The sequence below is a fragment of the Pelodiscus sinensis genome, chromosome 11 (genome assembly GCF_049634645.1).
Source record: "Pelodiscus sinensis isolate JC-2024 chromosome 11, ASM4963464v1, whole genome shotgun sequence".
NCBI classification, from domain to species: Eukaryota; Metazoa; Chordata; order Testudines; family Trionychidae; genus Pelodiscus; species Pelodiscus sinensis.
The window spans coordinates 10243894-10259682 of record NC_134721.1 but is presented as its reverse complement, the minus strand read 5'-3'; the positions used below and the strand labels follow the sequence as shown (position 1 = coordinate 10259682).

Genomic DNA, 15789 nt, shown 5'->3' with positions numbered 1-15789 from the left:
AACAGAGCAAGTAAGTTTGTATATAGTTCGCTGTCATACATGAAATGATACTAGAAGCTTTTTTTTCTTTACAGATTTTCTGGAGTGTCTATAATAATATTCCTCCTGTGACAAATTTGCCTCTGAGATGCAGTTACCATTTAATGCGGGGAGAAAGACGGCCCCTTTGGTAAGTATCTTATCATTATAAACTCCTGGGGATAAAGACACTTCTGTCATTATATAAATAGTAAATTATGGGTTAATGGAAGGAGGAAAGAGTTGCATGTCTGTACTGTTCTGCCATTAATTAGTTTGTGATAAGTGACTTTTATACATCACCAAAGATCTTGTTCAGCTTAAAAGCTAATTATTTGAAATTGAGCATTTATTAAAACTTAGCGTTGGGAAATATGTGCTACAAATTAATTGTCTAGATTTGATTATCCATGTGAATGATAAGAAATCCTGAATTGAACGTGCGTCTTGATTAAAGTCAAGAATATGAAGAAAAAACTTTACAGTATAGTAAACATTTATTTTGATTAATAGTATTTGAATTATTTTTTAATTTACTGACTTTTATTTTCTCTCCAGACAAAATAGTGGCATGCTAATGCGTGTGATAAATACTCATTGGTAATACTCTCTGTGCCAAGAATCTCCATATATGCACAAGTATATACATATCTGTAGACATACACACATTCATATAGGCTTACATCAGAAAAAACAATCATGTTTTGTAACAGTACATTGCAGCTCATTCCAGTTTGATAACCTATTGTTCATAGAATGGAAACTCAGAACTATAAGCCATCTTTTTTTTTTATAAACTGAGTTTAATTTCTCTTCCATTTACATTGTTCATGGACATTTTGGTGAGCTAGATTAGGAACCTTCTGAGTACACCTGCTATGTTTTTGTATGTTTTCTTATTAGTGTGTCTTGTGATCAAATTACATTTCTTTATATGTTAACATTAGACCATAAAATGTTTTGCTGAATGTCAGCTAACTACTTTAGGTTCAGGTGACTAACAAGTAAGTACTCTTTAAGTATCTTTTAAAAGATATTACTGCTCTGTAGGTTAAATTGGTTTTAAGTAAATGTCAACACTGAGATATGTATACACCAGTCTTAGTATCTTCACTGATGGTGTCAAAGGATAAGTGAGAGAACTTTTTGTGTGTGTTCTTCTCTATTTTTAGTTTTGATTTGGTCAGTGCTTTTGAGGGCGGTGCACTTCAAAGACCTCTGAAGATGATGCAGGTCTATTTTAAAACTCCTCAGTCAAAGAAATTCAGTGTGCTGTATTTAAGGAAAGGAATGTGCAATGTTGGTTTCATCACTAAGTCACTTGTCTTAGTGATTATTAATAAATTGTTGCACAGGAAGCCAGGATCTTGTTGAGATTCTCAGATTAGCTAGGGTTTAAAGGGTGTTTTTGGCTAATTACGGCCATGTTTTTATAAACATAATCTGTTTTTATTGGTGTTTAAAAATGTGCTGTCCTTGATCTATCTTCTTCCACAACATTGCCTCCCACCTACCATTTATGGGAGCTCATTGAGGCTGGGGAATTTTTAGAGGCAGCAAACAGTTTTCAGAAGTTCAGACATCGTACATTGAACCTATTAGCGTACACCTTTTAAAAAACTGGTTCTTAAACTTTTTATTTGGTGGAGCCATGAGTGAAAAGAAAACACTATTTACACATTAACTGCAACAGACTGCATTGGAAAAGGCTGTATATAAAAGCATTATGAAGAATGATTTCAGAGTGGTATTACCCTTAACTCCTTAACTCCAGATCATTTGATTTTTTGGAAGGATAATTAATTCCCAGTGATTGTAGAACTTAACTGAAATATGTACAGGCTTCTGTGTTCCTTTGCAAGAACCTCAGAAGAAATGAGCTGCTGACATATGAGGTTACTGCAATAAGCCATGTCATGTTTTGTGGACAGGTGCTCTCTGAGAATTTGCTGCCATTTCAAAGATGCCCTGTGATCATGGAAAAGAGAATTAACACAAATAACATAGGAGAGAGACTGTATGTCAACTAGGGATGTTAGAGTGTAGTCGTTTACACAATTAACCGATAACCCCAGGCTTACCAGTTAATCCTAATGACTACATACACAGCCCACCCCCCTTTGCTGCCTCTGTATCAGAGGCAACAACAGCAGGGGAGGAGGGGGAATCAGAAACTGGTGCCCATGGGGAGCCAGCTTTTAAGCTGGCTCCCAGTTTGTGCTGACTCCTGCAGAGCTGCCTGACCCCTCTTTCCCCATGCTGCTGCCTCTGATAGAGAGGCAGCAACATAGGAGGTAGGGACAGGCGGGAGCCAGTACAAGTGGGAAGTGGCGTTCAAGCTTGTTCCCGTGTGTATAGGCTCCCATGGAGCCGCCTCCCCCTTGCACTGCTGCCTCTCCCATCTGTCCTCCCACATGTAAATGTATAACCCGCTAAAAAATTCAACGGTTATATGTTTACACAAATACATGTTAGTTAACATCTCTAATATTGACAGGTGTGCTTCACATGAACAGTGAATGATTTCTCTCTGCTGTCAGCCTTGTTACCAAGATTTAGTACTTACATTTCAAATGGAATCTTCCTGGAAAATTAACCCCATCAATAAATTTAAATTTGTATCATACTATGAAAAGTACACTGTATGCAACTTACCTACCTGTGGATTTGAATGTTTTGTTTTCTTTGATATATTTCCCTCAACCAGGGAAGAGGAAAGCAATGCCAAAGGAGGTGTATGGAAAATGAAGGTCCCCAAAGAAAGTACAGTATGTAATGTCAATTTCTATCTGGAAATGACTGATCAGGGTTTCGGCTTAATCTTCACATATAAAATGATGACATTTTTCTTTATAAAAATTCCTTTTGTGAAGTTCTTAGTTTGGTTGTTGAACTGTGTTGCATGATGTCAGTACACCATTATAAAGTCTAACACCTTTTATTTTAAGAAAATGAGAAAATGTGTTGCAGCAGATAAATCAGTACTTGACTTTTTGCTCATAACATTTATGTGACAATATTTAAACAAAAGCTATAGGTAAATATTTCATACAGCATCTCTATTTGGCTGGCATAGTATTTGGTAAATTTTAACTTCCCTCTCAAGACTTGCTTTATTCACTTACAGATACACAAGATAAAATATAATAATGGTCACTGTGATTGAAAATTAATAGTTAATTATAGCTGGAGCAGCAATGATGTTCTCCAAGAACCTGTCCTCAATTCAGAGCTAACCAGTCCTACAAAACTCACATGTGAGTAGCCCCATTGAAGGGAACTCAATAGAACTAGTCATGCACAACAATATTAATTTTCATTAAGTGTTTTAGGAGTAGGGCCGAAATCAAAGGTGTGGAACCTTTTTTCCTATCAGGAGCCACTGACCTCTAGAAAAAAATCAGTCTAGGGTCACCCACAGCCCGCAGGGAGGCGGGGAGCAGGCAGAGGGTTAGGGCTTTCCTTAGGCTCTGGCATGGTGCCAAAAAGGAGGGGTTCAGGATGTAGGAGGGGGCTCAAGCCTGGAGCAGATTATTGGGGTGAGGACTCTGGGGTGGGTCTGAGGATAAGGGGTTTGGTGTGTAGGAGGGGGCTTTCGGCTGGGGTTGTGGGATTTGGACTGCAGGAATGGACTCAGGACTGGGGATTTGAGTTGGGGATGCAGGGTCTGAGCAGGAATTAGGGTACGGGAGCAGGCTCAGGATAGGGACAAAGGGTGGGAGTGTAGGCTTTGAGAGCAAGTTTGGATTCAGGCGGGGCTTAGAACTGGGGCAGAAGGTTGGGTTGTGGGAGGGAGTTTAGCTCTAGGGTGGGGCAGGGCTTGAGGTGCAGGAGGGGGCACAGGGCACTTACCTCAGGCAGCTCCCAATCTGTAGCACAGTGGAGTTAATGCAGGCTCCCTGCCTGCCCTGGCCCCATGCTGCTCCCAGAAGCAACCAGGGGTGGGGGGGCCAGTGGTTCCATGTGCTGCATTCGCCTGCAGGCGCTGCCCCCACAGTTTCATTGGCTGTGGTTCCTGACCAGTAGGAGTTGCAGGGGCAGTGCCTGCAGGGAGGGACAGCACATGGAGCTTCCCTGATAACCACAAGCAGCTCACAGCTCCAGCCCAGCTCCCCACTGGGACTCCCCCATAGTCTCCCCTCCCCCGCGCTGCTACCTCTAATAGATCACACTGTGCCTGTCACTAGCTAGTCATGTTCTTCACTGCCGTAAGTTCTAAAATGTACTGCATAATAACAGTTTAAAAGGGTGGAAAATCACTCCAACAATTTCTGTTTCAGCATTGCTGAAATACCTTTTGCTTTCTATGTGTAGAAGGTTAGGGCCCTATTTTGCACGAACACGTATAATTTCTCATATGAGTTGTCCCTGTGAAAATAGGGGAATCAGCCTGAGATTCAAGCCCATAGGAGCAGCTGCAGAAGCCTGCAAAGCAGGGACCTTTGGACAGTCTGTGACCTTTCAGTTCCCTGTGCTGATTGGCTGTTTGCTCCAGCCTTCATTCCACTGATGTCTTCACCTCAGCTTCACTCCATACCTGATCCCCTACCCTCTCCTCACTTCTTCATTGTCACCTTTCCCTTCATTTTTCCCCACTTAACTGGTCCCCTTTTAATTCCAGCCAAAAATATAATTATAGAATTGGCATGATGTTTGCTGACTCGCAGCTCCATAGTGGATTAGAATGTTCAGAAACAAAGTGAAATTTTGCTTGGCTCATCGTATTTGTGCTTTTTGGATTTAACTTTATTTTGTTTTAATTTCTTAACCATTTTAATAGTACCTAAAAATACAACTATATTGAAAAAGTGAGGCCATGGTTTGTTCCAAGCAGTATATACAAAAGTCATTATGGCTGTATAGAAAAACATAGATGTTGCCATATGGTCCAGAAATATGATTATTTCCCTGTAAGCACACATGTTGGAGTATGTTATTGAACGTATTAGCCCAGAGTTGCTTATGAATTATCAACATCAGGGTTCCAAGTTTTGAATTCTCCTTTGGCTTACATAGTAACAAATGTCAAAAATGTCAAAAAGGAAATAACAGTATCATCAGACTAACATAACCAAAGACAACTGTGTGATAGACTTATTTCCTGTTTTAATTATCTAGTTATCATTTGAATTTGTTGAAAAAAAAATTTCATAGTCAAAAGGAAAATCAAGACATGATATTTAAATACAAATTTTCTAGTACAGGTTGGCTCTTAAAATGAACGGTACTTATTTTTTGATAGAACAAGTGGTCACAAATGCCATTTAGTGATCTTTTATATTGCATAAGCAGGAGGAATACTTCAGAGAAATCTACATTTGTACTTTACATTAGCCTACTTAGGTCAGGTTCCAGACACGAATTTAAGGAAAGTAAATTTATGCTTAAACATTTATTAGAAGAATTTCAAGTTATGCTACTGTAAAAGCTATTTTATGTTTAGCTAGAAGCCATCTTGTATATCAGAAACCATTTCAGCTTTTCTCTCAAGCACGTAGACCAGAGTGAACTTTCTGTCACCCCGTGAGAAGAGGCCTACAGGATGGGCTATTGGTATGTGTTAATTGAGCTGGTTGGGACAGGAGATGTACTCCCTCATACCTGTCCGCCATCTTGTTGATAAGGCTTTGTTTTTCCAAATTTAATTGAGGATTTCTGTAATTGGATGCCCTGACGTCAGACTCTTTGGCAAAGGATATAAAGATACTAGGATTGATTGTGCAAAAGCGACGAGGAGTCCTGTGGCACCTTATAGACTAACCGACCGCTATACTTACCTGCATGCCTCCAGTTTCCATCCCGGACACGCCACACGATCCATTGTTTACAGCCAAGCACTGAGGTACAACCGCATATGCTCCAACCCCTCAGACAGAGACCTACACCTACAAGATCTTCAACAAGCATTCTGTAAACTGCGATACCCACACGAGGAAGTGAGAAGACAGATTGACAGAGCCAGACGTGTACCCAGAAGCCTCCTGCTACGGGACAAGCCCAAGAAAGAAACCAACAGAACACCACTGGCCATCACCTACAGTCCCCAGCTAAAACCTCTCCAACGCATCATTAGTGATCTACAACCCATCCTGGACAATGATCCCTCGCTTTCACAGGCCTTGGGAGGTAGGCCGGTCCTTGCCCACAGACAACCTGCCAACCTGAAGCATATTCTCACCAGCAACTACACACCGCACCATAATAACTCGAACTCAGGAACCAATCCTTGCAACAAACCTCGGTGCCAACTCTGCCCACATATATACACCAGCAACACCATCACAGGACCTAACCAGATCAGCCATACTGTCACTGGTACATTCTCCTGCACTTCCACCAACGTAATATATGCCATCATGTGCCAACAATGCCCCACTGCTATATACATCGGCCAAACAGGACAGTCCCTACGTAAAAGAATCAATGGACACAAATCTGATATTAGGAATGGCAACATACAAAAACCTGTAGGGGAACACTTCAATCTTCCTGGACACACAATTGCAGATCTAAAAGTAGCCATCCTGCAGCAAAAAAACTTCAGGACCAGACTTCAAAGAGAAACTGCTGAGCTACAGTTCATTTTTAAGTTTGACACAATCAACTCTGGATTAAACAAAGACTCTGAATGGCTTGCTAACTACAAAAGCAGCTTCTGCTCTCTTGGAATTCACACCTCCAGATCAGCTGCTAGAAGTGGGCCTCATCCTCCTTGATTGGATCCACCTCGTCATCTCCAGCCTGATCCTGGCCTGCATATTTATTCCTGCCTCTGGAAATTTCCACTACATGCATCTGACGAAGTGGGTCTTTGCCCACGAAAGCTTATGCTCCTACACTTCAGTTAGTCTATAAGGTGCCACAGGACTCCTCGTCGCTTTTGCAGATTCAGACTAACACGGCTACCCCTAGGATTGATTGTATTAGCAGCCTTACTGGGCCCGGCTCTGCTGTGACCACGTTTGGCTCATGCTGTGCTTTATTAATTAATAAAGCTGTTTGTTAGCTGCCTAAACACAGAGGAGCGTGTTTTTGCTTCGACACTACTTATTATAAGTATTATAAATTCTTGCCCCAACTCTTTGTGGAAGAAAGGAATAGTGTAACATAAGATGCACTTATAACACACAACTTCAGAAACTGCACTCAAGACTGAACAAGAAAACCTAACATGTACGTGGAAAGATCCTAGAATGGTAACTGATTTTTTTCTTCTTAGTCTGCGGTTTGGAAAGAGTTACTGCTGGCAACTATTGGGGAACAGTTTACAGATTGCTCTACAGCAGGTAAAGAGATCTTGTTTTTACAGTGCTTTCTGTGTATTTATTTAGATTTATTTTAAGCCCCTGTTCCAAGCACTAGGTTCTTGTTCTAAAAAAAACTTCTGACACTTAAAACTTGTGTGTCAGAATATTAGCATACCTGTTCTCTCTGTCAAGGGCACAGGTCAAAGAGACAAACAGGGTTTCCTGGCTTGTTATGTGGGATAGAGTTAGCTCTAGATCAAGGTTCTTAACGTTTTTCTTTCTGAGCCCCCTCCCCCAACGTGCTATAAAAATTCCAGGGCCCAATGGGTGGGAAATACGAGGACTTTGGGCTTCAGCTGTGGAGATGGGAGAAGATCATGGGGCTGAGGGTTTGGGGCTTCTGTCCCAGAGGCTGAAACTTCCCTTCCCACCTCGCTGAGAACTTCTGTTTGATATGATTGTTCTACCTGCCTCCAATGGCCCAGCTTGAATCCCTAGGAGAATGCCAAGTGTTCTACAGGTAAAATATCTGTATATCAGCAGTGTTGTAATGGCTTAATGCTAATTCCATAGTGCTAGGATTCTGGACGTCTCAGCACGAGTCCATTTGCTTGTTATGGGGTGTTTTGTACCATTACTGCTGTGAATCTATCTTGGGCATTATATGTCCCCCATTACTGCAATACCTGTATATCCCACAATCTTCAGTGTATTTATCTTTGCAGCACTTTGTGGGATGAAGAAGTACTGTTTTCCAATTTAACAGTTAGGAAATGGAGACACAGATAGGTTAAATGATTTTCCCAGGGTCACAAAGGTATTCTGTAACAGAACTGAGAATGAATTGGAATCTGCTGAATGATCACAGTGGACCTGCAGTGGACCACCCTTCTTCTCATTTAATTATACCACTTGAATCACATTAGTTGTTAGTGTTAATTTTACACAAAATGTACTTGAAATATGTCGCCTGTTAAGTGGAACCACTAAATTCAGAAACACAATAGGTGATATTGTTTAGATGCAATAATTTAATGACAGTATTTTTCAGCAAGGGTTTGTTGAGGTAGTATGATAGGTATCTACTTCTCTGATTAATTTCCATGCGTTTTAGCAGCCTAGGAAACAGAAACAGATGCCCCTCATCTTTTCACAATAAAAAACATTAAATCTGTCCCTGCTCATTCCTCCTTATGGAGAGTTGAACTGACGTCAGGAAGTAAAAAAGCATGTGTGCCCTGTACACTTAATTGTCTATGCAGAATTCTGTTCCAATCTCAGTGATTCAGCAGTAGACAACAGACTCCTGGATACTTGTAGCAACAGTGTGAAACTCACTATAGTCTTGTTAATTTCATTCTGCTGCTTGAGAAAACAGTAGCAACTAGGGATATTAAAAAGCTTTTGTGAAAATGTCAGCAGTGACATGTTTACATGCAGGGGAGTTGCATGGGAGAGTGGGGGGAGGCAACTCCACAGGAGCCATTGCACACAAGGAGTTGGCATAAAAGCTGGCTCCCTGCACACATCAGCTCCCACCTGTCCCCCGTGCACATTAACTGATGAGCCCATGCTTATCTGTTAACCATGTAAACTGTAACACTCTCACACCCCTAGTAGCAGCCCAGTAATAAAGCTAAACATTCTGGAGAGATTACTGTTTGTCTCCTTCACACTTCGAAAAATAAAATTTCACTCAGAATGGTGACAGATTTCCCAGTCCCTCAGTTCCTTATATTACCATAACACAGAATTAAAGCCATAGCTATCAATTGTGTATGAACTGCCAATTCGCTTCAAGGCACTATTTACAACAACTGCTGCAACTAAACACACACATGGTTTCTATTCTGGTATTCTCCTCATTCTAGACTGCCCTGTTTCATTTCTTCATGTTTGTTTTGTTTTTGTACAAAATGTTCCACAATAGCATAACTAGCCTGTATAGACTCGTCTCCCTTTTAAAGAATGGATTATTTCTTCAACACTTCTTCCTCTACACAGATGACGAAGTAATAGGGGTTAGTGTCAGTGTTCGTGACCGTGAAGATGTTGTTCAAGTCTGGAATGTGAATGCATCTTTAGCAAGTGAAGCAACTGTTTTAGAAAAGATCTATGAACTTCTGCCACACACGTCCTTTAAAGCAGTGTTTTATAAGCGTAAGTATCTTGTCAATTTATTTCCTCCTACCAGGATTTCCAGTTTTATAGAGAGGGTGATCATAGATGAGCTGTATGCTTTAGGATAACCTTGTTAAGTGACTGACTGAACCTTTAGCATTCAGAAATGTAGTATCATAGCATAAGAATTTTTACTTTCTAACTATTGGAGCTTTTTTCTCTGTACAAAATAGTGCAGGTGTTTTTCATAGTTAGGTGTTAACAAACTGGTTTGTGAGATTCACAAAGCTATATTGCCTGCAGATGAAATAATAAAAGAACTCATTGTTCATTAATGAGTTTATTGGTATTGTAGCAGTACAATAAAGATCTGGGGGGGTTCCACTGGGCTAAGCTCTATATAAACACACTAGTAAAAATGGTTGTTGTCTTTTCCTGTCCCTCCTGACCACTCACCTTTATTATTGATTTTTCCTGTTGTTTTCATCTTAATTTAGACTAAAATTAAGGTCAGGCAGGGACTCTGGGTGAAATTCTTGTCTTTGTTGAAGTTAGTGGAGCCAGGATTTCAGCCTCTGTCTCTGCTTCTTTAATTCAAAGTGTACATGAAGGTGCTGGACTGAGAAGAACAGAATAGGGGAATCCTCCAGGGATCTGAGCCAAAGCCCATAGAAGTCAATGGGTGTTTTTTGGATTAAGCGGCAGCGCAAAATCTGAAATTTACTCAGGACTTGACATAGCAGCTTGAATCCATTGAAGTAAGGCTTGCAGGGTTAGGACCATAAGTACAGTAATGCTAGATCTTGTATTATGCCTTAAATGTACAGGCATTTGCAACAAAAAGGTTTATTTAGAGTGAAGTTAATTCTGAAAGTAGTGGTAATTTTTTATTCTATTGAATGCCTTCACTAAAACATACTGTTTCTTGCTAACAGTAGGAGAATCCATAGGAATATTTTTATCCATCAAAATATACCTCCGTCCCCAAATCTCCATCCCTTAGCATTGTTTTTACTTAGTTCTTGTTCATATAATTAATTTAAAAGTTGATTTTTCTTCTCTCTCCCCACCCCACTTAGCCCACAGAGAGCATCATGCTTTTGAAGGTAGACGTGGAAAACATTAATAATACCCTGCACAAAACTCATACTTTGTAGCCTAAGTTTTGGACGTGGCCTGAGCAGAGAGATGGAGGAGCAGAAGCCTTGCAGAAGCACCACATCTGCTTGTCATTTTCAGTTTGTTTCTAATGCTTTCAAATTGAGCCATTATCACTCAAAATGAGGAAGGTGGTTGCCTTTATTACTAAACATGGTGCTCCTTACTTTTTAGGCTTTCTACATTCTCTGTTTAGTTTCCTTGTTGGAAAAAATAATTAGCCATTTGTTTTTCTTTTATTCAGACTGAATTTGTATTTCTTTTGTTAAACATAGAAGACTCTTTTAAAGTAGGTGTACTGTACTTAGTAAAATGCAAAGATGCACAAACATGATATGCTGCTTTTTCTAGATTTGCTGTACATAGAAGAATACTTGCTTGGTGAAACATGTGTTTTCAATTTTTGTTTTGAAACATTCCTATCATGTTAAGATTTACTCACTGTCTTTGTCCCAAGAGAGAGAAATTGCACTGCATTATTCTAATATAAAGTCATCTGGTCTTGCACTGAGAATAGCACACATACTGTAAAAATAAATAATAATCACTGAATGAGACCCTCCAAACAAAGAACACATTTGTATTGGGACGGACTTAAATTCTGTGAGTTGTTGTAAACCAGTGTTTCATTTATGCAGTCTCAAAACAACACATTCAGCAGAAAATGAGAGATCTTTCAATAAGTGGTAGTTTTGTATGCTTTCTTGTGAAGCTTTTTGGTGCACTCATTACAAAAATATTTCCCAACTCAATTCTAGCACATTTTACTAAATGGATCCTTCCCTCTCCTTGTTTTAATCATATTGGGCTTCTGCCCATACCCATGAAGATTAGTACCAAACTCCTGTTGGCTTCTGTACAAGAAGATAGCCCCCATCATATTTAGTTTCAAGTAGTGGCAGCATCTTCAGTGAGGTAGGTTTTAGTTTAGAAAAATGAAGTTAATATTTTACGGCATGACTCTGAATATTTACAGTGTTAACCTCCCAGTGTGTTTTGTCTCTATTGAAAATTGGAGGGTTCACTATGCTTTATTATAGTACCAAAGATTTATTGAGTTAGTTCTTTTTACTAAAGGAAGCTACAAAGTAGAAATGAATGTATACTCCACTGAGTATTCCGGGGTTGATGTGTTTTTTAGACAGTGTTCAGATTGCACTGATTTTCACATATTTAGTATATTAAGAGGGCAACCATTGGAATGAAATACATTTATGAATTAAAATTCCCTTTTCATTTTTTACAACTTCATCTGTATTTATGAATTATAATTGTGCAGTTTGTGAGGATTATTAATTAAACAAATTTTTCTAAAATCAAATGACTTGCTTCAATAATTGCTTTCTGAAATTGTGTTACTAGAACTGCTTTCTTAAACCTAGATATGTTTGAATGAAAATTAGTCTGCAAGAAACTTATATATATAATCCTGAATATATATAAAAATATTTATTTTTAAAAATTCAAATATATTTTTGTTAAGGTGTGAAGAAAGGGCATATTTGATTCATCTTTATTAGAACTGCCTTTTGTGCGTTTTCAGTAGCAAATCTGATTTAGGATTTATTTTTATTTTGAAAGACTTCCATTTCTTTATGTGTCATATTAAAGTTTACATGTAGTTTGATGTTCTGAAATAAAAGCAGAGAGACTTTATGCTCATCTTAATGACTTGATATTTTACAGTTAACATTGTTTCAGTGTCACAGAGCATGAAATTTACTAGTTATTGTTGGTTGTCGAAATGAGCTTTAAAACCTGTGCTATTCTAAAGTCTAGTCACAAATTGCAAGGATTTCCTTTCATTATTTTAAATTAGGAACATAGCCTCCCTTGGTTACCCCAGAAAAATTTATTTCAGAAATTTTAAAATTAAATATTTAACTTAGAATAGACTACAAACTAAAGAAGCTGTTATTTCTAAAATTTCTTGATAACACACTAACTATAAAAAGGAGAATGTCTAGTAGAAATGTAAAGATATACTTTATGTCCCTGGTGACCTGCATCTTGCTTATTTTCTTAGGCCCAGATTCAGCAAAACACTTCGCTTAACTGCCTTACTGAATAGGGATTGATTTATTCACATGCTTATAGGGCCTTGTGCTATACTACAAGGCCTATGCTACGAGAGGGAACAGTGTTCTCTTTTTCCCCCAAGAAATGAATAGTATCAGGACCCAGAAAGCCCAGAGCTCTTGATTCTGCACAAGCTGATGAATGTAGATTTGCAAAACGTGGATAACCAAAACAAAACAAAACCAAACCCTCTAGCTCTACATTGTGGAGTTGCAAATCAGTTTCAGGCCTTGTCTAGATTACCAAGGGCCATCAACCTAGATTACACAACTTCACGTAGCTGAAGTTCATGTATTTAGGTCTGCTTACTGCATTATCGGCACCACTGTTAAGTCAACAGCTGACGCTCCCTTGTCAACTCTGTTTACTCTTCTCATTTTGGTGGAGTACCGAAGTCAATGGAGAGCACTTGGTGATCACAATTTATCGCATCTTTACTGTCCAAGTGTCCAGATTGCACAGGATTATGAAGTTAGTGAAGGTATTTGTTTTACAATGTTTAATCCTCAACATCTGCTAGTTGTGAGTTTGCACTAAGTGCTAGCAGCAAACGCAAGGAGATAACACTGGCTCTCTGGAACCTCAGAATATGGTGTGGTCGGGGAGTGGAGAATTTGGCTCCAGGCACACAAATGGTTTGTTTAGTTTCTGTTAAGGAGTTCTGTCAATTCCAGCTTCCAGAGTGCAGGTCACCTGTGTAGCTCCCTGGGGAGGACTGTTTTTGCAGTTTCTGGGTCAAGGAAAATGCACTGGCTGGCACCTCTTCCTGATCCTACATGGGACAATGAGTACTTTCTCACAAAAGAACCATTCATTTTGAGATGGTCTGGGAACCAGCTTGGGGTGGGAGCAGGCAACCAAGGAAATTGCTGGTGCGCCCTTGTGGCAGATGCCAAGTGCAGGTACTCCATAAGGAAAGCATGCAAGGAACAGATAAATGGCCTGGTAAAGGACTTAAAAGGAGGCACTGGCTAAAGGAACAGCACAGGGGAGGGGATTGGGGATTTGGGGATTCCTTTGGTATGACAGGGAGCCAAAATCTTCCCCCTTCTCATAGCCCACCTTAACCCTCCTATGAGTGTGGTGGATGTTATAGTCCCAGACATGGGTTGGCTGGGGGACCTGGATGGAAATCAAAGGCCGCTGGCAGAGCGCCAAATAATGATTTAAAGAAACATGGATTGACCTGCACTGTACAGTTCATCGGCTGGGTAGTCCCAGACATCTGTATAATAAAGCTGTGGCCTGATTAAAACTCATATCGCGTGTCTCCTGTCTTTCTTTCAGTGTACCCCGACCATTAGTGTTTGCAAAATTGGATACTGTCAGCCTAGCACAATGCTTCTTAGGGAATTGCATTCAGTCTCTAAACTAGCATGAGTTGAAAGCTATGCGGAAGTTAGACATTCAGCTCTCCTGCAAATATATCTTTTGTTTATGTAGCATAGCTAAATATTGTCCATAGGGAGGAAGTGGGTATACTACTTCCTGTTTTTACTAATTAGAATGGGCTTAATCATTTACTGTGAATTTCCATGGGTTTTTTTATATTTGAGAGAGACGATATCTTTTTCACTTTCATTCTATACATTTATTTCTGATTTTAAAATACTTACATAGAACTTCCACAGGTTAACTTTGGTTCCAGGACTGAAATTAATAAGGATCTTTTTTACAATTCAGTGTTTAGACTACAATTCAGTAAATTGCATGTCTATAAAAGAAAATTGGATCAAAATCCATAATGCAGGTCCCCAAGACAGCACTGCTCTTTTTTTCATACATATTTTAATGCTTTCCCATACTCGGGATATCTACACTAGAAACATACATTGACCTGTGTTAGGTCGACTTACAGTTACCACAGAAGATACTGCGGTGATTGGTGTCCACACTACTCTTCTCCTATTGACAGTGCATGTCCTCACCGTGAGCACGCCCACCGACTTGAGGGGCAGCATGGGGGGTAGAAAAGGGGGTCTCTTGGTTCCTCACTTAGACCCCTTTGGGAGCCCATCTGCTCAGAGTCACTGGAACAGAGCAGGGAGGTCAAGGGGCCATGGCCTCTTTGCTTTTTACCATTCTTAGGGGTGAGCAACAGGAGGGAAAGGCAGGGGCTGGAGGGAGTTGGAGAATAAGGAGCCATGCAGAGGGTGGGGCCACAGTTCTGGGGAGCTATTGCCATTCTCTTGGATACCCACCACCATGAGCCCATCTGCCCCATCTTCTTGACTCCCCATCACCAGAAATCTGGCACCCTGATGCAGGACGCTTGCGCCCCTTCTCCCCAGTCTTCACTGGGAGCCTGGCTGCCTGCCCTGTCCCCACCAGACTCTCAGCTGCCTGGCATCAGGAGTCCGCCTGCTTTCTGGGGCAGGGAACTCTGTGCCCATGGGGAGCTGTGAGCCTCTGGCCAACAGCTGGGCTTCCAGCAGGAGAGTGGGGAGCTGGAAGTCGGGCAGGCACAGCCTGTCTCAAATGGGGTGGGGGGAACACAGCTCAGAGGAGGAGCCAGGCAAAAGCTGGGCTGGCAATTGGGAGCTGGAGGCGACTGTGCTGCAAGGGAGGTGGGATGGGTGCAGCGCGGCTGGCAGCAGGGAGCCAAGGGGCAGCCCAGGATCAACCTGAAGCTGTGAAAGTGGCAAGACAGCCAACATTCAATGTAAGTAAGGTAGTGTCCATCCAGAAGCTGCATCACCCTAACTGTGCCATAAACCCTACACCTCTCATGGAGTGGGAGTTAATTTGTGTAGTAGGGCACTTACTAGAGCACACTTTTTCACTAGCCCCAATTAATGAAACTCCACTCCTGCACAGGATGGATGTGAAAGAATGACAGCTCCTGAAGGGCTCCGTGAAAGTATGGCTTTTTCCCGTTGCTAGGTATTCACCGCAGAACAGCCTTATTTTCAAGAGGAGAAAATTAGTTGAAAAACAGTTCGTTTCTTCGTCATCTCCTTTTAATTCTTCATCCAAGGATGGGGGTCACGAGGAAATTCAATTTTAAAAATAGCAGGAGATCCCTTGTTTTGATTTTAAAAAGAAGCTCCGATAGCACTTTAACTCTGACTGGTCTCCTAACTTCCTAGTTTGACACACTTAACAAAGGATGTATTACACCAGAACTCCTAGACTACTCAAGACAAATTAGTATGCTGGGCGGTGG

The 15789-nt window shown here is 40.6% G+C and overlaps 1 protein-coding gene across 1 annotated transcript in view; it reads left to right on the top strand.

Annotated features, from left to right (window-relative positions):
- Nucleotides 1-13882, top strand: part of EIF4E3 (eukaryotic translation initiation factor 4E family member 3) — a 45792-nt gene extending 31910 nt beyond the window's left edge. Inside the window, exons 3-7 of the mRNA XM_075938642.1 lie at nt 75-169; nt 2726-2786; nt 7238-7304; nt 9270-9425; nt 10466-13882. Coding sequence (XP_075794757.1) covers nt 75-169; nt 2726-2786; nt 7238-7304; nt 9270-9425; nt 10466-10512 — 426 coding nt within the window. The 3' untranslated portion in view covers nt 10513-13882. The remainder of the gene's footprint in view (nt 1-74; nt 170-2725; nt 2787-7237; nt 7305-9269; nt 9426-10465) is intronic.
- The last annotated feature ends 1907 nt before the right edge of the window (nt 13883-15789 follow it).